We start from the raw sequence: 27,578 nt of genomic DNA, 5'->3' as shown, positions 1-27,578 counted from the left end.
TTCAAAATCTGTTTTTCAAATTCTTTTCAAAAATCAACTCATATTGAGAAGTGAGTTGAGCCTTGGCTCACGTCTTGAGCTATTTTCAATTTGTTTTTTTCAAAAAATTCAACTCATATTGCGAGAGGTGAGTTGAGCTTTTAATTCTGCGAGAGTTGAGTTGAGTCTTTTAATTTTGTTTTTCAAAATCAACTCATATTGCGAGAGGTGAGTTGAACCTCCAGTCACATATCGAGGTATTTTCAAAATCGCTTTTCAAGTTAAGTTTCAAAAATCAACTCATATTGCGAGAGGTGAGTTGAGCCTTGGCTCACGCTACCGAGCTATTTTCAATTTCTGTTTTTAATGTCTGCTTTTAGAGAGTCAATTCATATTGCAAAAATGAGTTGAGCTCGGGATCACATGCCGAGTAGAGAATAAAGATTGAAGCTGATTGAAGACGCCGATTCGCCTCCTTAAAGTTGTAGTGGAGTTGATCGAGGCATCGATCTTGCCTTTCGGAGTCGCAGAGAGAAGACCAAAACCTTATCTCACCGAAGCGATAAAAGAGCATATTGAAATTGTAGATCTTATCTTTACGAGTTACAGATGAAGCGGATCGAAGCCACAAATCTCATATCCTTGAAGTTACTTTGGAAGCAGATTGAAGCTACAAGGCATATCTCGAATTTGCGATGGATTGAACCAAAGCTACAAGATGCGTGGACTGAAAAGAGACTAACTAAACAAGAAGAGTTCCAAAGCAAGTCAAGACCTAGCAAGACGGGCAAGTTTGGTCTTCCTTGAAAGTCTTTGCTCTATTATCGTTGCACGACAATGAGCAAAGAGGGCAAATAGAAGCCCAAATTGCCAGGCCCAATTATATGAAAACCCAACCAAACCTCTAAACCCACTAAAACCCTTAACCCATGACCCATTTACATCTACCCAAACCCAATTCAAAAGCCCATTAAGCCCCCCCAAAAAAAACCTAACCCAAAAAAAAAACAAAGAAAAAAAAAAGAAAAAGAAAAACCTACCCTAAAAAAACCTAACCCAAAAAAAAAAAAAGAAGAAAAAAGAAAAACCTAACAAAAAAAGATAAAAAAACCTAGCCACCTAACCACTTTCCCACTTGCCCTATTTTTCCTCCCATTGTCTACCACCACCACCTACAAAATAGAAAAAAAAAAGAAAATCATGTAAAGATGGCTATAAAAGCCATTCAAAAATCATGTAAAAAAAAAGGAGGATTTTACAAAGATTGAAAAAAAAACATAAAATCCTTCAAATTTTGAACACAAAAGAAACATCAATAAAAGGTTGCATCTTTTTCTTTTTCCTCTTCTTTCAAATTTTTTCTTTTTTTTGTATTGTTTTTTCTTTCTTTATATATACATATATTTTAAAAAATTTAACTTTTCCGCCACTGTAGGCGTGGTCATGATGGTCATTGACGACGGCGACCGACGATCAATCCGTGACCGCCCCCTTGGCCGGATTTCCTTTTCCCCTCCCTCTCTCTTCTTTCCCCTTCTTTTTTTTAGGTATTTTATATATATTATGTATATATTTTTTAATGCCATTAGTTATATATTTCTTATGTATATATTCTTAAATACTATTATATACATATATATATATATTTTAAATACCATATTGTGTATATATTATTATTACAAATTATTACTATTGCTAGTATTATTATAACTATTATTATATTAGTGTATATTTTATGTACATATGTATATATATATATATATATATTTTTTTTGCACATATCATTATTTTATATTATTGTTGTAAATTTTTATGTATATATTTTTTAGGTACGTTTCCTAATATTTTCTTTTATTGTAGATATTATTATTATTATTATTACATACTTTTATTATATGCATATATATATATATGTATTTTATGTACATATTATTATTTTATATTATTATTACCAAATATATCATTTTTCCTATTTTATTATTAGTACATGATTTGTTTTTATTTTGTAAATATCATTATTATTGTTATTCTAATATTCTAGTATTCCATGTTAATATTTTTCATTAATGATATCATTTTTTTCGTCCTTTATCTATTTTTAATTTCTCACTTTAGGAATATTTTTTCTCATGTTTTAATTAATTTCAAAAATAAGGCAATGTACCGATTTAATATTAAGCCATCGATTTCATCGCTATGTTGGGTGAAATTCATCGGCTTGTGTTAAAAAACGGGACACCCTTTCTAAAAAGAAATCGAAAACTAAAAATTCTCATTTTTCAATCGGATCACGATTAAATATTATATTGAACTCGTATTTTTGAAAATCAAGTCAACAAATGTTTATGAGATACCAATTTTGGGCGTCGCGAGGGTGCTAATACCTTCCTCGCGAGAATCGACTCCCGAACCCCAATTTTTCTCTGGACTTTCACGTAGACCTAAATTTGGCCTTCTTTTTATTTTAAAATAATTTTATTAGGTGTCCGATCACACCTATAAAAAAGGATCGGTGGCGACTCCCTTTGTTAATAAAATTGAAAGTTGGTTTTCAAATGTTTAATAAATCGCCACAATTAGCGACCAAGCGAAACTAATTTTTTTTTTACGTCGCTACACAATATATATAAATCAAACAGTCAGTTCACACAATTAGGGGTCTAAGTGATGCTTACCAACCCTACAGTAGGTTCACAGTCGTCTTGGACGACCCGTGCAACCTTAGCAATCAATTTAGTGAAAATGGGCTCACATGCCCATATGGCTGCCTGTGTAGGCCCATACGCCCGTATGGCACGCACGGCCCAATTTGGTCTTGTCCGTCACAGGTCGTGTCTTGCCCGTACGGCCTGGCCTCATTGATCGCATGGCCGTCTGGTCGAACATAGGCAACCACAAGCCCGTCTGACATCGACAATGGGGTTTTTAGCTTTCGCCAAAACCCCGTTTCTATGTTTCGAGTACACACCTGTATCGTTTTTGACATAAAAGCAACTCCAAGCAATCTCCAACCTAAAATTGATCAGTATTCCACTCCATTAATCACATAAACAATCGAATTGAACTAAACCTGAAACGGGGTATTCATCTATCGAACGAAAAACCATTACCTTAGATCGAACAAAGAAGTCTCTTCACCACCACGACACCGATCGAATAACTTCAGCCCGTTAACCTTTTCCAAACACAAAACGAATCACATTAACCACTATCCATAACCTAATACAAAAAACGGTACTTACCACACTTACCGATAACGCACGAAAAAGTGCCGAAGAACGAGACACGAAACAATAATAGTAGGGAAAACAAAACAAAAACGAAAATAACAGTAAGAATGGGGAAAGAATTCGGCAAAGAATAGAGAAGAAGGGAAAGAAAGAAGAAGAAAAAAACGAAAAAGAAGAAGTGGAGGATAAGATGATCAGTTTTTTTTACAAAGAGAATTTTTGGGAAACTATTTTATTCAAATCCCACTACCTACCCTATCTCAATCCCTTAATTTTCTCTCTCAACTCCTACTACACATCCACCACTCAGAATCCTAGTTTAGCACAAATACTACTCCTTGCCATCGCAGAGAATCGAATACAAACCCTCCAACACACTAACACTCCACTTAACCACTAGACCAGTTGGCCTATTCTAATATGGTTTTGCAAACAATTAAATAAAAGTTTACTGAACAAGAGTGAGGCTTAACTTAGAAAAATTTCAAAATTTTCCAAAATAATAGCTTGAACTTGGGACCTTTCATATACCCCTAGAACACTTAGCCACTAAAACAGACATATATTCGTGTTACACATTCACAAAAACGAACATAGAAAGTTTGGGGCATTACAAACCAAATGTTCAACGAATCCAAAATACAATTAAACATATCTAAATCATGCCAAATAATCAACCTAACAAACTAACCAACATATTAGCACGGATACTTTAAATATTTTTATCAAAATTAAACAACATTATTTCATACTATCTAATTCTAATAACATATCAATTTAACCCTAATTTTTAACTTATTTCAAACTCATTTTACTTTAACTTAAACATACTATTGCATACTTTAATATGTTATACATAAATATTCATCTAACAATAACCATCATCACCTTTAAATTTCATTTACATATATTTCTCATATGACATACAAACATTTTAGGCACAAGCCATTATCAAAAGGAAATATACTTCACCATTTGAGTTCGGGATCAGCTCTGGATGCTGATTCAACAATCTAACTTTGACCTAACCTGCGCATGGAAACAAACCGTACGTTAAGTATAAACTCAGTGGTATTTCTATAATCCGAATACTTATTAAACAAGAATTTTACAATATTTATAATTTTAAACATTTATAACAAAAATCATTCAAACAAATAATCAATTTCATAACACATCATTCATAGCACTTACAATTTACATTTATTACCATTTCAATCTCACAATTGATATTCAAATAATATTTTCAATAGGATACACATATCATTTCACTATATCAATATCCATTTCATAAACCTATTGGTTCATACATTTCAATTTCATAACTCAATTCAATATCCCAATCCAATTCATGTTCAAAATTATCCAATATCATTCATATTGCCATTTCATTTATTTACCCCTATTAACAGGACTCGGACTTTGGCGGATAAACGGATCTAACCAAAACACACCAGTATGACACCCAGTCTCATCGGATAATTCGAAGTAATAAATTGGCACTCAGTGTCTCATTGGCCATGCTGAAGTATGTTGGTACCTACTACCTCATCAAATTTATCCGAAGAATAGTTTGACACCCAGTGTCTCATCGACTCGTGGTCGAAGTATCCCTAAACACTTCCAATCCTATGGCATGCCAACTATATCCGACTCAGCCTGCTACAGTTAATAGGGTTTCAATTCACTTTTCAAATAATCACATATACTAATAATTCAATTCAATTTAATTCAATTCAATTTAATACCAATACTCGCCTCAATTCCACTTACCATATATATAATAATAAATACAACAATTAATAATTAGCTTCGGATTATAGAAATACAAACCGTAGGTTCCGAGTTAATACTCGTTAATCTTGTCTTTTCTTTTCTTAGTCGAGGTATCCGGATCAACGTTAGATATGGAATTAAAACAATTAAAAATCATCAATACAAGACAATTTAACATTGAATATTTCAATTTATACACAACTTTTTCCTAAATTCCAATTTAGTCCTTAAATCCAAACTAATTCTTTTTCTTCCAAACTAATTCCATATCTTATCCAATTTCCTCTTTAAACTAATTTCAGCTCTCTAATTTTAACATAAAATCCTAATTTCAAAATTATCTCAATTTAGTCCCTACTACTTAAAACTTTTGATTTATTTTACAATTAAATCCCTTTTCACTTCTAATTTGGAATTTTATCAATTTAACCCCTAATACTTCAATTTATTCAACATGAACATCTAAAAATTCACTAACTTCTAAAATTTCAACATAAATCAAGTAGTATCTAGGATTTTAAAAACATCAAAATTACAAGAAAATGGGCTAAATTGACTTACCAATCACACTTTGAATCTTAAAACCCTAAATTTTCCTTTTTTTTCTTTTTCCCTGTTTCATTTTATGCTTATGCTTTTCTATTGTTTTATTTCTTTTATTTACTTTATTATTAAACTATTATAATATAATATAATATAATAATATTATTTTATATATACTTAAATATTAAGTATGTATTTAATATAAATAAATATATGTATATCATACATACACATGGAATTATATTTTCCATACATTTTTCATTTATGGTTTATTTACTAATTTAGTCTCTTCACTTCTTTTAATCTATAATTAAACTTTCACTATTTATTCAATTTAGTCCTTTCACCTAATTAACATTAATTCAAGCTAATTCACCTGACCAAAACCTGATTAATCACATAACTATCTTCGTTAATATTTTTAATAAATATTATGGATCTATTTCACGGAAACAGTGATCCGAAATGCACTTTTCGATTACCCAATTATCGAGTCATTACAATTCCCTCTTAATAAATTTAATCCTCGAAATTTACCTAAAAAGTGGTGGGGGTACTGAGATCTCATAGTTTCTTCTAGTTCCTAAGTTGCTTCTTCAATACTATGACTTCACCATAATACTTTTACTAATGGAACTCGTTTATTATGCAACTCTTTTACTTCTCGTGCTAAATCTCAACCGGCTCTTCTTTATATGACAAATCAGGTCGGACTTCTATAACATGAGAGAGATCTGATTTATATCTTTTCAGCATTGAAATATGAAAAACATCGTGAATCTTCTGTAATTCCGGAGGTAAACGGTAGGCAACTCACCTAACTTTTTCTACAATTTCATATGACCCAATAAAACGAGGACTTAATTTTCCCTTTCGACCAAATCTTAAGTTTTTTTTCCAAGGCGATATTTTAAGAAATACCTTATCACCAAAAAAATACTCAATATCCTAACGTTTTAAATCTGCATACGATTTCTGTCTATCAAAAGCTGCCTTTAGTCTATCTTGAATCTTTTTAACAATGTCCTCCGTTTCTTGAATTAACTCTGGCCCAAACATTTTTCTTTCATTCAATTCTATCCAACACATATGACCATATAGAGCTTCATACGGAGCCATTTGAATACTTCATTGGAAACTATTATTGTATACAAATTCAGCCATTGGTAAATAACGTTTCCAACCTGATTCAAAATCAATAACATAAGCACGAAGCATATTTTCCAAAAGCTAAATAACTTGCTCAGATTATCCATCGGTCTATAGATGAAAAGCTATGCTAAAGATGAGTCGAGTACCAAGAGATTCATGCAACTATCTCCAAAATCTTGATGTGAACCGCGGATTCCGATTAGAAATTATCGACATAGGAATTCCGTGCAATCTCACAATTTCCCGAATGCAAACTTCAGCAAGTTTCTAAAGTGACCAATCAGTTCTAACAGCTATGAAGTGAGCTGATTTTGTAAGCCGATCAATAATCACCCAAATAACATTTTTCTTACTCGTTGATAATGGTAATCCCGTTACAAAATCCATGGTAATACAATCTCATTTCCATTCAGGAATGTTAATAGGCTGTAACAGTCCAGTAAGAACCTGATGCTCTGTCTTAACTCGTTGACAAGTCAAGCATTTAGCCACATGTTCAACTATGTCTCTTTTCATACCCGGCCACCAATACAATTCTCGCAAATTTCAATACATTTTTTGTTCCTTTGGAATGTAAAGCAAAAGAACTATTATGAGCTTCTTGAAGTATTAACTCTTTTAATTCAGAAACATTCAGAACACGAATCCGATTATGAAATCTCAAGCAATCATGTTCATCAATACTGAAATTCTCTGACGTTCCATTCTGAACCATTTCTTTCTTTTTCATTAACTTGTCATCTTCTAACTGTGCAGACTTAATCCGATCAAATATCATTGGTTTAACTCTCAATTAGGCCAACAGACTTCCATCACCGTTGATACTGAGTTGTGCAAACATTACTCGTAATTTAATTGCTGCCTTTCTACTCAATGCATCAGATACAACATTAGCTTTACCAGGATGATAATCAATAACACAATCATATATACACCAATGCTGTCTCAAATTTAACTCCTTTTGAGATAAAAGATACTTGAGACTTTTATGATAAGTATAAATATAACATTTTTCACCATATAAATAATGTCTCCAGATCTTTAGTGCAGAAATCACGGTAGCTAGTTCTAAATCATGTGTCGGATAGTTACGTTCATTCAGTTTTAATTGTTGATATGCATAAGCGATCACCTTTCTATCTTGTATCAGTACACACTCGAGACCATTCAAAGAAGCATCACTATATACAACAAAATCTTTTCCCGACTCTGGCAAAGTCAAAACCAATGCTTCAGTCAACATTTGCTTTAATTTTTTGAAACTTTCTTTGCACTGATCATCCAAACAAATGGAACATTCTTTTGCAGTAACTTTGTCATCGGCAAGGCTATCTTCGAAAATCCATTTACAAATCTTCGGTAGTAACCAGCTAATCCAAGAAAACTACATACCTCTTATACATTTCTCGGAGCTTTCCACTGAACAATCGCTTTAATCTTCTTCAAATCACTCTGATTCCATCTTCAAATACGACATGTCCCAGAAATACAACCTCCGATAACTAAAATTCACATTTGCTAAGCCTTTTGTACAACTATTTCTCCCGTAATATTTGAAAAACAATTCTGAAATACTGCCCATGTTCAGATTCAGACTTCAAATAGACCAGAATATCATCAATGAAAATCACCACAAACTGATCCAGGTACGGTTGAAAAATACGATTCATAAGATCCATAAAAACAGCTAGAGCATTAGTTAATCCGACAGACATTACTAAAAATTCATAATGGCCATACCGTGTACGAAATGCTGCCTTCGGTACATCACTTTCTTTCACCTTTAACCGGTAGTAACCTGATCTCAAATCAATCTTTGAAAACACAGAAACTCTCTTCAACTGATCAAATAAATTTTCAATATGAGGTAACGAGTATCGATTCTTGATAGTCACCTTGTTCAATTGTTGATAATCAATACACAATCGCATTGAACCGTATTTCTTTTTAACAAACAACACTGGAACTCCCCAAGATGAAATACTAGGATGTATAAATCCTCGATCTAGTAAATCTTGCAACTACACTTTCAATTCTTTTAGCTCGGTAGGTGACATATGGTATGGAGGTATTGATATCAGAGTTGTACTAGGATAAACTTCAATTACAAATTCAACTTCTCGATCAAGTGGTAATCCCGGTAATTCTTCAGGAAATACATCAAAAAATTCACAAATAGTTTGGATTTTACTGCATGGACTTTCAACATAATCTGAATTAATAACATAAGCCAGAAAAGCTACACAACCCTGATGAAGAAGTTTATTAGCTTGAATTGCTGAAATAATATGAGTTGACCCACTAGTTCGAATACCATTCACCTTAATTGTGTCACCACTTTTACTCTGAACAGTGAACTTCTTTTTACAGCAGTCTAAGATTACCCCATGCTCAGTAAGCCAATCCATTCCCAAGATTACATCAAAATCATTGAATGGCATTATTTACAAATCAACAGGAAAAATTATGTTTTGTATCATTAGCGGACACCTTCTACACACTTGATCCACTAATGCATTTTGCCTCAATAAACTAGACACTGCTACTGATACTCTAGACATTTCAGATTTTAAATTTCCAAACTCAACCAATTTTTTATTAACATATGAGTATGAAGATCCCGGATCTATTAAAACATAAACAGGTTCTGAATATAATAAAAATATACCTGTCACCACATCGTGCGCATCACTCTCTTCACGAGTCCTTACAATATATGCTCGAGTTGTTACTCTGGCTTCTGATTTTTGAGTAGCTACATCACTTCCTCTTCTAGCACCACCTCTGGAAAATAAACTTCTTCTGCCTGATCTTCGACCTCTAAAAGTAGGCACAGATCTCTGTGATGTAACTGGTGTAGAATTCTCATTTTTCGAACAGCCTCTAACAAAGTGTTCTGTGGATCCACAACGGAAACAACCTCAAGTCAATTTCCAACATTCACCTATATGATTTTTTTCACAGTGTTCACAGTCTGGAATTTTAGTATCTTATGATGAACCTCGTACACTACCAGTAGAAACTGCCATTTGTCTTTTACTGTTTCTGTCGCTCCTGTCTGATCTAAAACTCAATCTTCAGCTACCACGAGATTCTATAGATCTTTTAGATTACAGATTTGAACTAGTAGTTCCAGTACGTTTACCATTCAAACGAGTATTTTCAGGCTTTTTATCAAGACCTAATACTTGTTCAACCATCTTTGCTCTCTCAACTGAGTCTGCAAATTTTGTAATTCTAAGAGATAACAGCTATACACGTAATTCATCATGTAAACCCCGTAGAAATCTCTTACAACTATCAACTTTGGTTGATACAAATTCAGCTGCATATTTACTTAGTCGTAAGAATTCTCATTCATAGTCAACTACTGACATTTCACTTTGTTTTAGCATCAAGAATTCTTGTTTTCTATCTTCAATGAATAATTCACCTACATACTTTTTTCTAAAATTCTCTTTGAAAGAAATCTCAGTTTACCTGTTCTGTCGGTACATGTCGAGTTACTGATTCCCACCATACATAAGCTTCCCCTTGTAATAAAGATACAGCATACAATAAGCATTCCCGATGAGTGCATTCAAGCTGATGTAAAATTCTTTTTGTAGATTCCATCCAATCTTAAGCAGTAGGAGGATAAACTCCCTTTAAACCCAGGAATTTAGTGGCACCATACTTACGCAGTTCTTTAATCGGGACTCATCGGGTAGTAGGAGCAGATGTCGTAGCAAATACAGTTCCTGCTACTCATTGAAGGGCATAGGCTATAACCTTAAGTAGTTGTGAATCGTCTCTCTCTCTAACATTACCTCTTTCGACATTAGGTAGTTGATTTCTTACTGGATTTACATTTGGTGTTACTGACTCAATTTCATCTCTTTCATATGATTCATCATCTTCAGTATACATTTCTTGATCAGTATCAACAATATATTCATCCGACATCTTTAATTATAAAACAGAAGCAAACAAATATATTAGCATCCAATTCCGACTCAATTTGACTCAATTATGGCATGTACCACTAGACTCAATTTCGATCTCGATTTAGTCCCAGAATCGACTAAACTTAAATAGCTCTGATACCACTAAATGTAACACCCCCTAACCATTATCCGTCACCAGAATAGGGTTACAGAGTATTACCGGACTTTTCAGAACAAATACAATCATTACGTAATTCAATTAAAAATACATTTCATAAATTAATCATATAATCCCTTCATGGGTCATCGAGGCCCAAAATACATGTTAAAAACAAATCAGGACTCAATCGAAAACTCAAAGAATTTTTCGTGAAATTTCAAAATTTTTCCTAAGTGTAGGGCTCATACGCTCGTGTGGTCAAGGGACAAGCCTGTGTGACCTTATGACATACCCATGTTTTAGACCGTGTCCTAACCCGTGTAACTTCCTGACTTACCTCACACGGCCAAGTCACACGCCTGTGTCTCTGCCCGTGTGGCAATACCTGAGTATTCTATTTTAAATTTTTAAGATGCAGGGAACACACAACCTAACCACACGCCCATATGTAAGCCGTGTGTCTCACACGGTCTGTTACACGCCAGTGTGCCAGGCCATGTGGACACAAAACGAGTCTTTTACATTAAGTTTAACCAACCCTGCAAACTTAAACCACAAGCAAATCAATAACCAAATGTTCAAATAATCCAAAATACAATTAAACATATCTAAATCATGCCAAATAATCAACCTAACAAACTAACCAACATATCAGCATGGATACTTTAAATATTTTTATCAAAATTAAACAACATTATTTCATACTAGCGAATTCTAATAACATATCAATTTAACCTTAATTTTAACTTATTTCAAACTCATTTTTACTTTAACTTAAACATACTATTGTATACTTTAATATGTTATACATAAATATTCATCTAACAATGACCATCATCACCTTTAAATTTCATTTACATATATTTCTTATATGACATACAAACATTCTAGGCACATGCCATTATCAAAAGGAAATATACTTAACTATTTGAGTTCGGAATCGGCTCTGGAAGCTGATTCAACAATCTCACTTTGACCTAACCTGCGCACAAAAACAAACCGTACGCTGAGTATAAACTCAGTGGTATTTCTATAATCCGAATACTTATTAAACAAGAATTTTACAATATTTATAATTTTAAACATTTATAACAAAAATCATTCAAACAAATAATCAATTTCATAACACATCATTCATAGCACTTTCAATTCACATTTCTTACCATTTCAATCTCACAACTGATATTCAAATAATTTTGTCAATAAGATACACATATCATTTCACTATATCAATATCCATTTCATGAACCCATTGGTTCATACATTTCAATTTCATCACTCAATTCAATATCCCAATCCAATTCACGTTCAAAATTATCCAATATCATTCATATTGCCATTTCATTTATTTACACCTATTAATAGGACTCGGACTTTGGCAGATAAATGGATCTAACCAAAACACACCAGTATGGCACCCAGTGCCTCATCGGATAATTCGAAGTAATAAATTGACACTCAGTGTCTCATTGGCCATGCTGAAGTATGTTGGTACCCAGTACCTCATCGAATTTATCCGAATAAATAGTTTGACACCCAGTGTCTCATCGACTCGTGGTCGAAGTATCCCTAAACACTTCCAATCCTATGGCATGCCAACTATATCCGACTTAACCCGATACAGTTAATAGGGTTTTCAAATCACTTTTCAAATAATCACATATACTTATAATTTAATTCAATTTAATTCAATTCAATTTAATATCAATACTCACCTCAATTCCACTTACCATATATATATAATAAATACAACAATTAATAATTAGCTTCGGATTATAGAAATACAAACCGTAGTTTCTGAGCTAATCCTCATTAATCTTGTCTTTTCCTTTCTTAGCCGAGGTCTCCAGCTCAACGTTAGCTACAAAATTAAAGCAATTAAAAATCATCAATACAACACAACTTAACATTGAATATTTTAATTTATACACAACTTTTTCATAAATTCCAATTTAGTCCTTAAATCCAAACTAACTCTTTTTCTTCCAAACTAATTCCATATTTTATTCAATTTCCCCTTTAAACTAATTTCAACTCACTAATTTCACATAAAACCCTAATTTTAAAATTCTCTCAATTTAGTCCCTATTACTTAAAGCTTATGATTTATTTTACAATTAAATCCCTTTTCACTTCTAACTTGGAATTCTATCAATTTAACCCTAATACTTCAATTTATTCAACATGAACAACATCTAAAAATTCACTAACTTCTAAAATTTCAACATAAATCAAGTAGTATTTTGTTCTAGGATTCTAAAAACATCAAAATTACAAGAAAATAGGCTAAATTGACTTACCAATCACACTTTGAATCTTAAAACCTTAAATTTTCCTTTCTTTTTCCTCTGCTTTTGTTTTCTACTTATGTTTTTTATTGTTTTATTTCTTTTATTTATTTTATTATTAAGCTATTATAATATAATATAATATAATATAATATAATATAATATAATAATATTATTTTATATATACTTAAATATTAAGTATGCATTTAATATAAATGAATATATGTATATTATACATACACATGGAATTATATTTTTCATACATTTGTCACTTATGGTTTATTTACTAATTTAGTCCCTTCACTTTCTTTTAATCTATAATTAAAATTTTACCATTTATTCAATTTAGTCCTTTCACCTAATTAACCTTAATTCAAGTTAATTCACCTAACCAAAACCTAATTAATCAAATAACTATCTTCATAAATATTTCCATTTCACGGAAACAGTGACCCAAAATGCACTTTTCGATTACCCAATTATCGGGTCGTTACATATAGGGTGAACCATTCCCCATACACACAACTCCACCTTCAACTGAACTATATGTGGAGAACCATACTGTATTGGAACACATGTGAAAAGAACACCCCAAATCCAAGATCCACTCAGACGTAAGCTCAAAGCTTTCGCTTGTTGACACCAACAAAATATCATCACCCTTGTTATTGACCAAATTAGCATCAGTTAAATCTTCCTCATTCCTCTCAATAGCCCTTTTATTTATCAATTTGCAACAATTTGCCTTGACGTGACCTAACTTCTTACAATAATAACATCTCTTGTCTTGCTTCCTTGATGCTACCAAATCTGAGGCTTGTCTATCTGACTTTCTATTCTAACCAAACTCATTCTCCAGTTTGTCTTTGCTCAACAAATAAACCTTCACATCTTCAAACGAAAGATTATCTCTGCCAAAAATCAAGTTCCCTAAAAGACTTGTCTAATGGGGGTAAAGATCATAATAATAGCATATTTGATCTTTATCATCAGTATGAACCTCGCCATTCTTTAAATCATTCAAAAGAGTTACAAATAGACTGATGTAACCTCTAAGGTGTTCACCTTCATTCATGCGGAACGTGTAGAACTTTTGTTTCAACATTAATCGGTTAGACAGAGACTTTGTCGAATAAAGAGTTTCTAAACTTTTCCATAGGGTGTATGTTTTTTTCTCCATCATCACCTCCTGCAATACATTATTCGTGAGGCACAACTAAATTGCAGATAGGGCATTCTCATCAAACTCTTCTCATTCTGTCTGTTCTATATCCATGGGCTTCTTCCCTGTAATGACCTTTTTTAGACCGTTCTAGACCAATATTGTCATCGTCCGAACTTACTACAAATTGAAATTTATGATGCTATCGAACTTCTCAATGCCGAACCTTGTTGTTGCCATCTCTAAAGGAGTTGAATGCGAAAGTTGAACTAGCTCTGATACCATTTTGTTGGGGATAAATCTAATTAAGCAATGAACAAGTAAAATAACAAAGAAAGTGAAAAGATCAAACATAAATATCTTACGTGGAAAAACCCCTCCGAAGAGGATAAAAAACCACGGACTAGAAAAAATACAAAGTACAAAGATGGAGATAAATCTAAACCTTGAAACCTGAAATAAGAACCCTTAAAATGTAAATACAAAATTCTATGAAAGCTTGTAAAAGCTAATATTTAATTATGTAATGGATTCAAAGTTTCTAGAATAGAAAAATGTCTATTTATAGGCTAAATTTGTTGGTCAAATAATATAAAAATAATCTACACTAATTAGAGTTCGACTGAAACAAATACTTAGAGTTTAACTAGGAGAAGAAAACCAAGAAAATTTCATGATAGGTCAACACATTGCAACGTCCCCTGTCTTATCGTCACGACGTTGTCTTTGTTTCTCTCCTGTTTTTTTCATTGCCTTGTTGCATCTCTTTGTTTTTGCCTAAATTTGACAGAAATGTGATGCTTACTCTACAATGTTTAGACACATTTCAAAAGGTATTTTTATCAAAAAAGCCTGAAGAATCCTTGAAACTACCCATGAAATAACTCTAAGTGTTAAGATGTTTAAATTACAAACATTTACATCCATGTCAAAAAATATATAAGAATGACTGAAAGTAAAACAATTAATGAAATTCATGATAAACTTTGTGGTATCACTAAAGAAGCTTTGCACTTGATGAGCAATATTTTGAAGTGAAAATTCATGTGAAAAATGCTGAGATATTTGTCAAAAAAAATTTCTATCAATATTACATTAATTAAAGAAGCTAAAAACATCAATATCATGAGATTGGATCAACTCAATGTTACGCAAACTGTTGCAATAATTTGAGTAAGACTTTTAGTAACATTACTAATGCCATGCCTAAGTTGACAATTTTTTACTTGTACTTATTTGATTGATTATTTATTTCTTATTTTAGCAACAACACATATAGCCCTTTTCTATAAGCTGAAACTAAATATTATAGAATGCATAATATTTATGATTTCTAGTTTTTATATTATAAGGGACATTGATGAAGATGATTTAGGTGATTCTATTATCTGGAGAATGATACTATTATATCTTATTTACTTGTATCCAAGATATTATTTGAAGGACTTTGATCCTTGGTTAAAAGAATAGTTTGAAAAAGCACTTTTCTATACAATAAGAAATTTGTTAATAATGCATTTAGATTACTAATTCACTCCTTTGAGAGTTTATTGAAACTTTTAGTGGAAAAATTTGAGTGATCAAAAGAATTCACTAAAAGTATTCAACATTAAAACTGTTGTAACCTTAAAATTGATTGAATTGTAATTAAAGATAAAATTATTGATGTGATAGTGAATTCAATCTCTAAGACATAAGTGATTCACCGGATTGCGTAAATATCCATAGTGTACTTATTGTTCCTTGGAGTTACGCTAATTGTTCCAAGGTCCCAACAACACCTCTCTCACTAGACATTTTCATATTAGTTTGATATATATATATATATTAGTAAAGATAGCAACAAGGTAAGGTGAGGTAATTTTTTTGCTTATCCCACCCCAATCTTGCCCTCAAGCTGGTTTTAAAAGTTTAGTACCCGAACTCAACCCTGAAAAAATAAAGGTTCTCCAACTCCATTCAATCCAAATCCTAAATAACTTTTAAATTATATTAATTTTTATGAGATTAAGTAAAACACTTATTATAAAACCTTATAATTTTTTTCAAAAAATGGATTAAAATATACAAAAGATAGTTAAAATGTTATATAATCTTATAAAATTCTAAAATTTCTAATTAAACTATATAATTAATTATAAAATAAATAAGATATTTTGATATTTTTATCTTAAATTGTTTAATTAAAAATCACCCCATTATCAAACCTGATTTTTAAAATTAAAAAAATTATCCCATATCAAATTAGACCGATTCAAGTTATTTTATCGTCCTAATTTTCACGCATAAATGGTATGACATGATCCCAAGGTGTAGCTCAAGAAATATGCAGTTTGGGGTTTGCGGTTGAAGGGAATTGCTTCTCTTCCATGGTTGAGTCTCTATTAACAATTTTATAAGCTCATCCTATTGAGAATGAGAATCCCTTAATTCCCTAATCCCTACCTCTACTTTGCTCCATTAATTTCAAATTAGAATAAGCTTAATTACTCTATCCAAAATTTTATAATTTAATTTTGATTTTTAAAAGATTTCTCACCTTACCCTTCAATATAAAAATTTTGAGCTAAATAATATGAAATAAAAAGTTACTTAAAAGGAGTAGTAATCACTTGTACCATGCACGAGCAGAAATTCTGTATAATGAAATTAATGAAATATTATAAAATAAAAATTGAATCTATATATACTGAATATCAAATTTTACAATTATTTTATGATTGACTCAATTAACTTAACTAGTATATGTTGTGTTAATTATTTTTGAGTTAAATTGTAGAGTTGAATTTTAAACGATTATAATATGCTTCAAGTTTTTTTCGTATGATTGAAATTTAGTCTCTATATTTTTACTTTCAATAATTTAGTTTTTTACTTTTCAATTTAAAATTTAAATTTATTTGTTAACATTGTTAAAATACTTTTATTAAATTCGTTTGTGTGGGATTAAAAAAATCACTTGGCATCTATGTAACAAAAAGACATTGTTATAGACATAAATTTAACAGAGAATTTTAATAGGATTTACAGTTCTTAAAATTCATGTTAGCATTTTAAGCAAAAGAAAATATTTAAAGTAACCAATGACATTATAAACGTTAAAGTACTAAATTATGTCAAAAATTAAAGCATAAAGAGTTAATCTTAAATTTGAGCATAAAATAGGAATTGAAATTAAAATTTGAAGTTTTTTTTTTTTTATATAATCTACAAAATATATGGACTGATTTGAAGGTTGACCATTTTGTTAATAATGTAAAAAGAAAATGAAAAGGGTAAAATAGACCCAAAGTGACTAAATTATTAGTGAGTTTACATTTTGGTCACTCAAGTTTAAAAGGTTTCAAAATGATCATTGAATTATTCAAAAGCATTTATTTAAGTCTAGGTATTAAGTTTTTTTTTTCAAAGTTTGAATAGCAAGCTCCAAGCGACAATTTGACAACCGATACAGTGGATTAGTACTTATCAATGATTAGAAGAACATACTTCAGATCCAAGTCAATTTAACAGTCAATATCAATGATCATAGAAGAAAGCTATTTAGATTTTGGTTTGCAAATTCATGACATTCAAAATTGTTTCATGTAAAAAATGAATTGTAAAAGAGAAGATAAATGAGATTTTTCAATTGGTGCAAACGATGTGAACAAAGAAGGTCATACAACAACTATTTTAACAATCCAATAACTTAAATGAAAACTTTTGAATAATTCAATGATTATTTTGTAACTTTCTAAAGTTGAACAACTAAAACATAAATTTATTAATAGTTTAGTGTCATTGTATATAGTTTACCCAAAAGAAAAAGTCATGGACGTTTGTCATAAAAGGGAAACATTAGAACCTTTCTTTTATATGTACTAGTATAAATTTTGGTCCACTCAAGGGTTAATTATTTTTGGATTAAATAGTTCAAATTTAAATGTTACAATATGCTCCAAATTTTTGTACTTTTTTCGTATTTAGAATTTAATCACAATATTTTATTTTTAAGAATTTAGTTTATCTATTTTTGAATATAAAATTTAGATCCAATTATTAACACTGTTAAAATTCTTCTATTAAATTTGTTAGTAAAATAATCTAAAATTTTAAAAAGTACTCATTGGATAATCAGGTCACAAGAATTGTCATTATAATGAACTTGAATTTAACAAAAATTTTAATGATGTTAACCATTCTTTAAATCTATATCACCATTTTAATTATTTTAAAATATTTAGATTAAGTAATGGCATTATAAACATTGATATATCAACTTATGTAAAAAATTAAAATATAAAAATCAAATCTCAAATTTAAGCATAGTAGAGAAATCAAAATTAAATATTAATCATTTTTATGTAATTAAAAATTAAAAGATTAAAATTGAAACTTAACCATTATTGTTAACCGAGAGAGAGGGAAGGACATGTGTTAAAAGAAGAAAGGTCTTAGGATTTTTTTTTTATATAAGTAGTATATATAAAAAATATTTTAGTATAGTATAAAGATGGAAATTAAAATATAATCCATTATATATAATTAAAATAAAAATCTAAAATTAAAATTTAGTAATTAATGTTAAAATAAAGAAGAGAGATTATAAATTAGTGATGCCTCACGTAAGGCTTGAAAGTTGTGAAAGGAGGAAGAGGACAAGAGGATGGCTGACTTTTGCAGTGGAGTATCTAAGCTTCCAAAAAAAAAATCAATTTTGAAAACAGTACATGGAATGGTAGCAATGAGCAGTATCCATATCAAATCAATGTTTCCTGTTTGGATCTATTTAAGATTCCAAGCTATGGATAGGACACTTAATTGTGTTTCAATTTTACTAATCATTTGATTTGGTGGCTAATTTGTAAATCATCCCTGGTTTATAAAGTTTAAAAAAAAAAAGCATTTTTTATTGTAGGTATCATTTATATTAATTAAATCTGTTTGTTTCATATCATAAAGGAAAAAAGATACAACTTCTCCTACTTCTTAATTTATTTAGGTATGAATAATTAGAGAATTTAAGATTTCTATAAAATAGATTGTCCGTACAATTTTATTTTTTGGAAAAAATGATTTTACTTACACCTCAGATCTTTGATAGAATCGAACAATGTCTCTTCACTTTTGGGTTTATTACGCTGCCTTGCCGTCTTTCCGTTTCTACCAATATTGTTTTTGTTTTTTAATTAAAACAAGTAAGATGAGGTTATTGTTATAATAATTAAAACAAGTAAATTTTATACTTATATAATATATCTATGTTTATATTAAGCTTTTAATTAGATTATTGTTTTGAGTTAATCGAGTATCAACTTAGTTGAAACATTATTAATATATTTACTCTTACAATCTGACAAATATTATTACAATGATGTTTTTTTTCTTTTATCTTTTCATGTCTTTAATAAAATAATACAATGATATAATATGAATTTAAGTGTTCAAGTTTGAGTCTCAGGTTATCTCAAATTATGTAATTCATGTGTGGATTCTCTCAGAGATTAATTCTTAGTAGTTAGTTAAAAGTTAAGTATAATTATTAAATTTAATACTTATAATTATTGATTTTAATTAAAATTATTGATATAGTTGTAACTTTAAAAGAAGCTTAATAATACTCATCTTAAAAATTATGATATAAGAATTATGGTTACCTTAATTAGTACTATTGTTGTGTCAACAATAAGAAAACGTGAGTTTAAATATTTAAATATTATTTCAAAAAAATATATACATATACTTAAATATATATTATTATTCGATTTAAGAGTTTAAAAGTTATAAATAACTAGCTGTAAGAATTATATAACAAAATAGTTGGATTGCATTTAATGATTTTATTAAATATTTTCAAATAAATCATTAAAATGATTTACTTCTATATGATATAAAAATGTTGCCAATGAAATCTTGGCATATTGACAAAGGTTGAGGTGTCAGGACCTTGATGCCTTAGGTGAAAGAAGCCTAAGGTCTTGGGACCGACTTTCATTTTGCATAAATCTTGTGTAAGTATTTAAATCTATTCTAACCTAAATCTTATTATGTATAAATCTTTTCTAGATCTATTTTAATTGACTTCCATTATATTTTAAATATTAATGGTAAATTCTAATTATAGTTGATATATATATATATATATATATATATATATATATATATATATATATATATCATCGTTTTCATGTGCAAAACTGTAAAGTAAACTGAAACTTGAAATGAAGAAATAATCAACATGCTTTAAGTTTTTATAATTTTTTTTACATTTAGTCTTTTTATTTTTAAATTTAAAATATAAAATTTATTATATTAAATTCAAATCTATTATAATGAAAATTTTTAGTACATAACTATTAATTAATATTTTTTAATTTCAAAATGTGATGTTAAAAATAAAATTAAAACTTTTAATGATGTAAATAAGTGAAATTAAATTTTAAAATATTAAAATTAAACAAATGGAAAAACTATATTTCAAATGCATGTAAATAAAGAGACAGGAAGCATAATTTTTTTTTTAAAAAACATATCTTTTAGAGAGAAAAAGATGCCAAATTATGAGCCTAAAAATAAGTTACAATAATAAAATTATATGAATAAAGTAAGTGAATGGTTAATTCACATCCCATCAAAATGAGTAGACATCATATATGGTATTTTAAATCATGTGAATATTATATAGAGAAAAGGAAATGTAATTAACCAAAAATTCACTCAATCTTATCATAAGTCTTATTTATAAATAAATAATTAATTTAGCAAATCTCATACTAAAATAGAGCATTAATAAAGAGTTAGTGGCATAAATTTCCATATTATACATCTTCAGTGTGAGTAATTTAAGTATATCATAGAATCAATGAGTAATTAAGTGAATAAAGGCGAAAGTGAAAGCCCATGTCATGTGTTAGAATTATAGAATCTGCTGAAACCATTAATTTAATTTTTAACAAATTGATTTTACACAAATAACTAAATAAATAAACCCGACAAACAAATCAGATATTTTCCTTTTAGAAACAGAATCCGAATCCCAGCCCCAATCATAATGAAATCCAACACTGCAAAGTTGGTATAATCTCCATTTTCTAGCTCTTTCAAAACCATTTGACGTCCACTTCTTTTTCTTTTTTTTTGGCTAGGATTTCTCCACTATATAAACCCCCTCTTGGTCCTTTCCTTTCCATTGCACCATCACCTCTAATTAGTTTTATTTTTTTATTTTCATTTGCGTCCCTCTAGCAAGCATTCTTTGTTAAAATGGAGAGAAACCCCATGCGTAGGCAGCTTGCAATCATGAGGCAATCCCTGTTTGATCAGGTTTGTTTCCCAAATAACCAAAGCATGCGACTCCTAGTTCAAAGTTTTATTACTACGTTCATTAATGCTAACTAGTGTCATAAGATGATTACATTTGCAGGGACATGTTGATGAACAATTCGTGCAGTTGGAGGAACTCCAAGATGATGCCAACCCCAATTTCGTAGAAGAAGTTGTCACCTTATACTACCGTGATTCAGCCAGAATAATCCTTAATATAGAACAGGCACTGTAAGTTCAATTTTCCACTACTTGAGTTATATTAATCTAAGACAAAATGATATATTCTCTTCTTTGTGTTGCTGTTGCTCAGGGAGAGGAAGCCTTTTGATTTTAGAAAATTGGATGCCTATATGCATCAGTTCAAAGGAAGCAGTTCAAGGTAAGATATAGGAAAAGGGTCACAATCTTTTATAACATCATCTAGTATATTCTATCAATGCATGTTGGATTTAAAGCAACCAATTATATATATTTGGTTTCATTGTTTCTCATTGGTTTGCAGCATTGGAGCCAAAAAGGTGAAAGCTGAGAGCACACTGTTTAGGGAATATTGCAAGTCTGGAAATGGAGAAGGGTAAATCCCTTATTCCCCCCTTTCATTTCTTATCAACAAAACCCAGAGCTTAAAACCAAAATTTTGATTTGCATGATTGCAATTTTCAGATGCATGAGGAGTTTCCAACAACTGAAGAAAGAATATGCAACATTGAGAAAGAAGCTTGGAACTTATTTTCAGGTGCTTTGGTTATTAATTTATTTTGTTTCTTCTGTCTGTTTTTTGCACCTATCCTGCTAATGTTTATATAATTTATGTGGATATTCAGCTGGCAAGACAAGCTGGGCCGGTGGAGACCGCAAGTCGCCCCAAATAAGAAAGAGCTGGAGATATATGATCCATGCAGAATTAAGTAACTGCATTAATATGGTAAGAAATATATACATACATGTATGTATATGTATGTATGTTATTGGGGTTGGTGAATTTGTCATCTGTTTGTATCCCAATATTCACCTCCTTAGCGTTGTAGGCCTCTTAGAGTTTGCTTGTAAGCTATGTATTGGAGTGAGCTTCTTCAATGGAATGCTTTTGTCTCATCGTTGTACCAATCAATTACTATAGGTACTTTGGTATCCATTTTAACTGAAATTATCAATTCAATTTTATTCACATTACACATGATCATGCCAAAACAGTATGATATGTTAACTTTAAATAGATCTGTGATGAACTTAACTTTAAATAGATCTATGATGAACCCATCATTCCTGTCTAGGTTCAGTAAATATGGTAATTTTTTTTTGTTTAAACACAACCAACTTTATAAGAACATGCCGATAATTTTCCTTACAGTAATAACACTATTCATAAGCTCACCTAGATGTTCCGTAGAAAGATCAGAACTTTTTAAAAAGTGAAGTTCCTTTTTCTTTTATATTTAAATAATAATAATATTTTAAAAAGCTTACCTAACTGTCTTGAAATTCATATAAGGAATTGAGCTTGTATCAACATAGTTCAAGATTGAAGGGCTTAGTCTTCTACTGCAGGAAACATAGTAAGAATCCCTTTTCAAATGAAGTGTTTTACGTTACTTAAACTACAAATATGTGAGTCGGATCCCAAATCAAATTATTATATATTTTATTTTAATTGTATAAAAAGTTAAATAAAATTTAACTCCAAGATTCAATAATTTTTAAGAATGTTTCATTTATTTCGTTTATTTTAACTTTTTTTTTACAAATTAAGACCTCAAACTCTTAAAATAAAGGGTAATTTTAAATTATTGTAATAACATCCGTGTTAATCGAAATAATTGAATTTTAAAATTTAGACTACTAATAGAATAGAAATTATTCTTTTATTTTAAAAAATTACACTCAATTAGTATCACACCAACGTAAGCGTGACATCATTTCTGCGTACCCAAAACTTCAAGCGTGAATCTCTCTCATCATCAGTACAATATCAGTATGTCATGCACAAACAGATCATTTCGAATACTTGGAATATGAAGATTGCTTTTAGTTTTTGGTTAAATTTATCTATTAGTCCCTGTGCCTTGTTAAAGTTATAAATTTAGTTCTTATACTTTAATTTGATCACTTTTAGTCCCTTTACTTTTCAAAATTTAAAATTTTAATTCCTAAACCAAACAATAGCAATTAAATCTATTTGGTTAATCATACAATTGTGGTTTTAGTCCATATAATCTAATTGGATCATTCTAAGTCCTTATAATTTTTGAATTTTAGAATTCAGTCTTGACGCAAATGACATTTGTTAATCCATTAACTGGTTTTTAGTGAGTAATATGTAGAAAAATAACAATCTGATATGGTATTACACATATGATAATATATTTATCGTATCATATTTTGGAAATAGAACTTAATAAATTTAATAATTATCGTTTGATGAGGACTGACATCAGGGACGTAGCTAGGAGGGCTGGCTCACCCCTAATATGGAAAATATTCCATTTAGACCCTTTAAAATTTTTTTAAAAATTTTAAATTAGTAAAGGTAAAATTATACTTTGCCCCCTAAAAATGATAAAAATTTGATTTAATCCTTTAAAAATATAAAGATATAGGCTACTCAAATGGTGAAATTATATTTTTACTATCGTAAAAATTAAAATTTAATTTAGGCCTCCCTAAAAAGGTTTTCTGCCTTCACCCTTGATTGGCATTTTAAAATTTGAAAAGTTAGGAGGAAATATACCAAATTAAATTACAAGGATTAAATCCACAACTTTTGTAAAGTACAAGGACTAATAACAAAATTTAACCTTATTCTTTTTATACTATAGAACAGATCACTGTTATCTGATATATATATGGGAAAAAGAAGAAGAAATAAGTGAGATAAAAGACCAAAAAAGAGCCTCAATCTTTGAAGCTTCTGCCTGCTATCATCCTGCGTCTATTTCCAAATGCAACTGAAAGAAAGGCATGATAAGTATTTGTAGGTTCAAGTGTGTTTAAGTATGCATTGGGTATTCAGGAGTGGTAAGAGGTTCCACGTGCAACTGAAATCTGCAAGATTAGTGGTAGAATACACGATCAGAAGAATGTGCAGCATTATCTACTTACTATTCATTATAAATGAAATAAACGTTAATGTGATATTGTTGACATAAATCCGCATGCAGTCTAGAGTCAAGGCCATAATGTTATGATCAGCAAGTATGCTACAAATTGTTGATATCATCGCTGCAGCTTTAAAATCCTTTGCAATGTTGTTTAGGCATTAACATTTTTTTATGGTATTATTATTGTTATTATTAGTTTTATAAGCGCAGGCTATTATTGTTTTAGGCATCTGCATAGGCGCCTACACTCTGCACAAACATTCTCTCAGCTTAGATAAACCAACACACCAGCTTGACAGGATTGAGATCCGAACTCCTATTAAATGATAATTGTAACCAATGATATGAAGACACAATGGAATTGGCCTCTGGTGAGGGGGGGCAGGAAATGGACAAGGTTATATGGGAGGGGGACTGTAATCGGGTTGAGGCAAACGATCGTGAGAATTTTGAAGCGGGCCTGATAAATAAAAACCATAATCAGACCACGGTAGTTGGTACCGATCATACCAGTCGGCAGCATTTCGATTAAATTTTAATGCGTTTTGACTATTTAGATGTATTTCGGCCTGTTTCTACTTGTAATTATGTGCACTGGTGTAAAATTTTGATATTTTAAAATAATTTTTAAATTTTTATCTTAAGCACTTTAAGTTTTCTATAATTAAGTTATTATATTAAATTATTGAACTTAAATAATAATTTTAAAATTTATATTCACATATAAATACATTTATGTGGATATAATTAAGATATAGTTGTATATATAATATATGATAATTTATTTGTTATCAAGGTAACAATATATATGAAAAATATTTGAATGTATATATAATTTATCAATAAACAAAAAATAGACAATAAATATATATATGTATATGAAAATATTTAAAAAATTAATAAACTCGAAAAAATACACTAAAATATGTTGATACCAATATGTATTGTTACAAAATAAAAATAGTACACTCACCGATACTAATACCGTTACTATAGTGACTACCATGGGTATACTTCCCACAATACTTCTCGTGTACAGATTTTAAATCAAGTAACCCGAGAAGGAGTGTTAGGAGCTCCCATGCCTATGAAATCCTCGCCTGCTTGACTGCGATCAAGGAAAAGGTGTAGGTATCATGAAGAAGTGGGGCATAGCATAAGAGTGTTTGAACCTGATAGATGCCATAGAAGGAGCTGTGAGTGAGGCTAATTAAGGCAATTTATGGAAAAACAAACTAGAAAAAGAAGGTGCCAAGAGGAAGAAAGACCTAGGCAACAGGAGATAGGGAACAACTATGGGGAACTATGAACATGATAGTGACGGAGGAGTGGGCTACTGTATTACCCAACCTAAAAACCTATAATGTAGAGGGTAAGTAAGTGACCTAGCTTGTGAATTAAAGGGGGAGAAAAATTTAAGCTAAAAAAGAAAAAAACAGAAAAGTTGTCATCAGATTTCAGTAGAAGCAAATAGAGAAAAAAAAATTGAGGAAAAGAAGAATCCCTAAAAGATATAATGTATCTCAACATAGTCAATTTGATAACAAGAAAAATGACAAAGCTCCACGTACCTAACAGCTAATCGTGTTTTGTATCTGATTACACGTAAAATTCCCCAGAAATTATGTTAATAAAATAGTATAAAAATGTGGGTGGGTGATAATCTATTTAAATAATGCATTTGCTTATGTCCAAATCCAAGGCGTGACTGAGAAAACATGTTGGGAGCTTTCGAATTTATTAAAGAAAAAGGTTTAGAGGGTATGGATACCTTGCACATGTTTGGAGGGCAAGGATGAGAACATCCATGGGGATGTTTAGTGAAATCATGGTAAGGGAAGATCCTTAACCTGCCTTCTTCATCCACGAAGCTTGGGTTCGTATTGATTTCTGAAAAGCATTCCTTCAAACCATGATGTTTTAAAATTGTGTCGATGAAGAACACGTTCGCATCACTAACGATTTTCAAATCACATCTGCAAAAACAATGCCATTGCAGACCCTAAACTTTTGAGTATTTTTCTAACGAGAAAACCAATAAGAAAAATTAAATAAAACCAAGTGTGAAATATTATATACCCTAAAGCATGTGCAGATTTAATGGCTTGGATGATTCGGGGATGAATAGGAGTTCTTTTTAAAACAGCTACAATGTCTTCAATTTTGGTTCCTTGTATATGAAGTTCTTTCATCATTCGGTCCTGAAATATATATTTTGTAAAAACAACAGCACTGATTAAACCCTAATTCTTAGACTTGGAAAAATTAAAAGAAAAAACTAAATAAAAGAATAAAAAAATTTACCATGAGAGAGTTCAAAGGCATAGTAGGTAAGAGCTCGTTGAACAACTCAGTAGCACCCAACTTGTCCACCACCCAATTATCACTATCGCAATCGAGAATCGTCTTATCGAAATCCATAACCACAACTACGTTTGAAGCAGCCATTTTAGAACGTGAATCGAAAGAAAAGGTTCTGACTGAGGTAATTTGACTGAGGTTGAAGGGTTTTTTTGGTTTTTTCTTAGGTGATGGGGCTTAGAATGAAGAGGGTATTTATAGGGAATGATGACTATTCTGATTTTGGAAATATTAAACCTACATCTTTGCGTTCCAATTACTTTGTTTCCAGGAAAGTGGATAATGGGGGACTTGTTAACTTTTATGAGAACAAATTATACTCCTATTAGGAATTAACTAGAGTGTAAATTATCTATATTAGTATTTAGTTTTACGTCTCTATTAAATAAATAATATTTTGTATTCTTTAAAAATATTTTTAAAATATTGATATCATTATGCTTTATTATTTCTAACTTTAATTATATTAAAATTTTGTGTTAATTAAAAAATAAAATTTTAATCAATAATGATAAATTAAGATTTGAGATTTTACAAGATTTAAGTATTACAATTTGACCTAATTTTGTGTTAGTTAACTAAAGGTTTGAAGCCA

The 27,578-nt window shown here is 30.3% G+C and overlaps 2 protein-coding genes across 2 annotated transcripts; one reads left to right on the top strand and one right to left on the bottom strand.

The window, feature by feature from the left end:
* Nucleotides 1-21,362: 21,362 nt before the first annotated feature.
* LOC108485596 (histidine-containing phosphotransfer protein 4-like) lies at nucleotides 21,363-22,671 on the top strand. The gene is made up of 6 exons (XM_017789456.2): nucleotides 21,363-21,521; nucleotides 21,622-21,752; nucleotides 21,835-21,903; nucleotides 22,027-22,098; nucleotides 22,188-22,260; nucleotides 22,349-22,671. Exons 1-6 carry the CDS (start codon nucleotides 21,462-21,464, stop codon nucleotides 22,394-22,396), a joined length of 453 nt encoding a protein of 150 aa, XP_017644945.1. The 5' UTR covers nucleotides 21,363-21,461; the 3' UTR covers nucleotides 22,397-22,671.
* Nucleotides 22,672-24,168: 1,497 nt separating this feature from the next.
* LOC128282418 (inorganic pyrophosphatase 2-like) lies at nucleotides 24,169-27,146 on the bottom strand. Its single transcript, XM_053020620.1, has 4 exons — nucleotides 26,927-27,146; nucleotides 26,702-26,823; nucleotides 26,394-26,598; nucleotides 24,169-24,566 (listed from the first exon to the last, which is right to left on the bottom strand). Exons 1-4 carry the CDS (start codon nucleotides 27,068-27,070, stop codon nucleotides 24,531-24,533), a joined length of 507 nt encoding a protein of 168 aa, XP_052876580.1. The 5' UTR covers nucleotides 27,071-27,146; the 3' UTR covers nucleotides 24,169-24,530.
* Between the last annotated feature and the right edge of the window lie 432 nt (nucleotides 27,147-27,578).

Source organism: Gossypium arboreum, chromosome 10 (assembly GCF_025698485.1).
Source record: "Gossypium arboreum isolate Shixiya-1 chromosome 10, ASM2569848v2, whole genome shotgun sequence".
Taxonomy (NCBI): Eukaryota; Viridiplantae; Streptophyta; class Magnoliopsida; order Malvales; family Malvaceae; genus Gossypium; species Gossypium arboreum.
The sequence above is the reverse complement of the archived record's forward strand: the minus strand, read 5'-3'. Positions and strand labels throughout refer to the sequence as shown.

Excerpts from the sequence above, each read along its gene's own strand:
- LOC108485596 (XM_017789456.2), top strand. The coding sequence starts at position 21,462 with ATGGAGAGAAACCCCATGCGTAGGCAGCTTGCAATCATGAGGCAATCC. Across the intron at positions 21,904-22,026 it reads TTCAAAGGAAGCAGTTCAAG|CATTGGAGCCAAAAAGGTGA; the intron begins GTAAGATATAGG and ends ATTGGTTTGCAG. Across the intron at positions 22,261-22,348 it reads AGCTTGGAACTTATTTTCAG|CTGGCAAGACAAGCTGGGCC; the intron begins GTGCTTTGGTTA and ends GTGGATATTCAG.
- LOC128282418 (XM_053020620.1), bottom strand. The coding sequence starts at position 27,070 with ATGGCTGCTTCAAACGTAGTTGTGGTTATGGATTTCGATAAGACGATT. Across the intron at positions 26,824-26,926 it reads TGCCTTTGAACTCTCTCATG|GACCGAATGATGAAAGAACT; the intron begins GTAAATTTTTTT and ends TATATATTTCAG. Across the intron at positions 24,567-26,393 it reads GCCCTCCAAACATGTGCAAG|ATTTCAGTTGCACGTGGAAC; the intron begins GTATCCATACCC and ends CTAATCTTGCAG.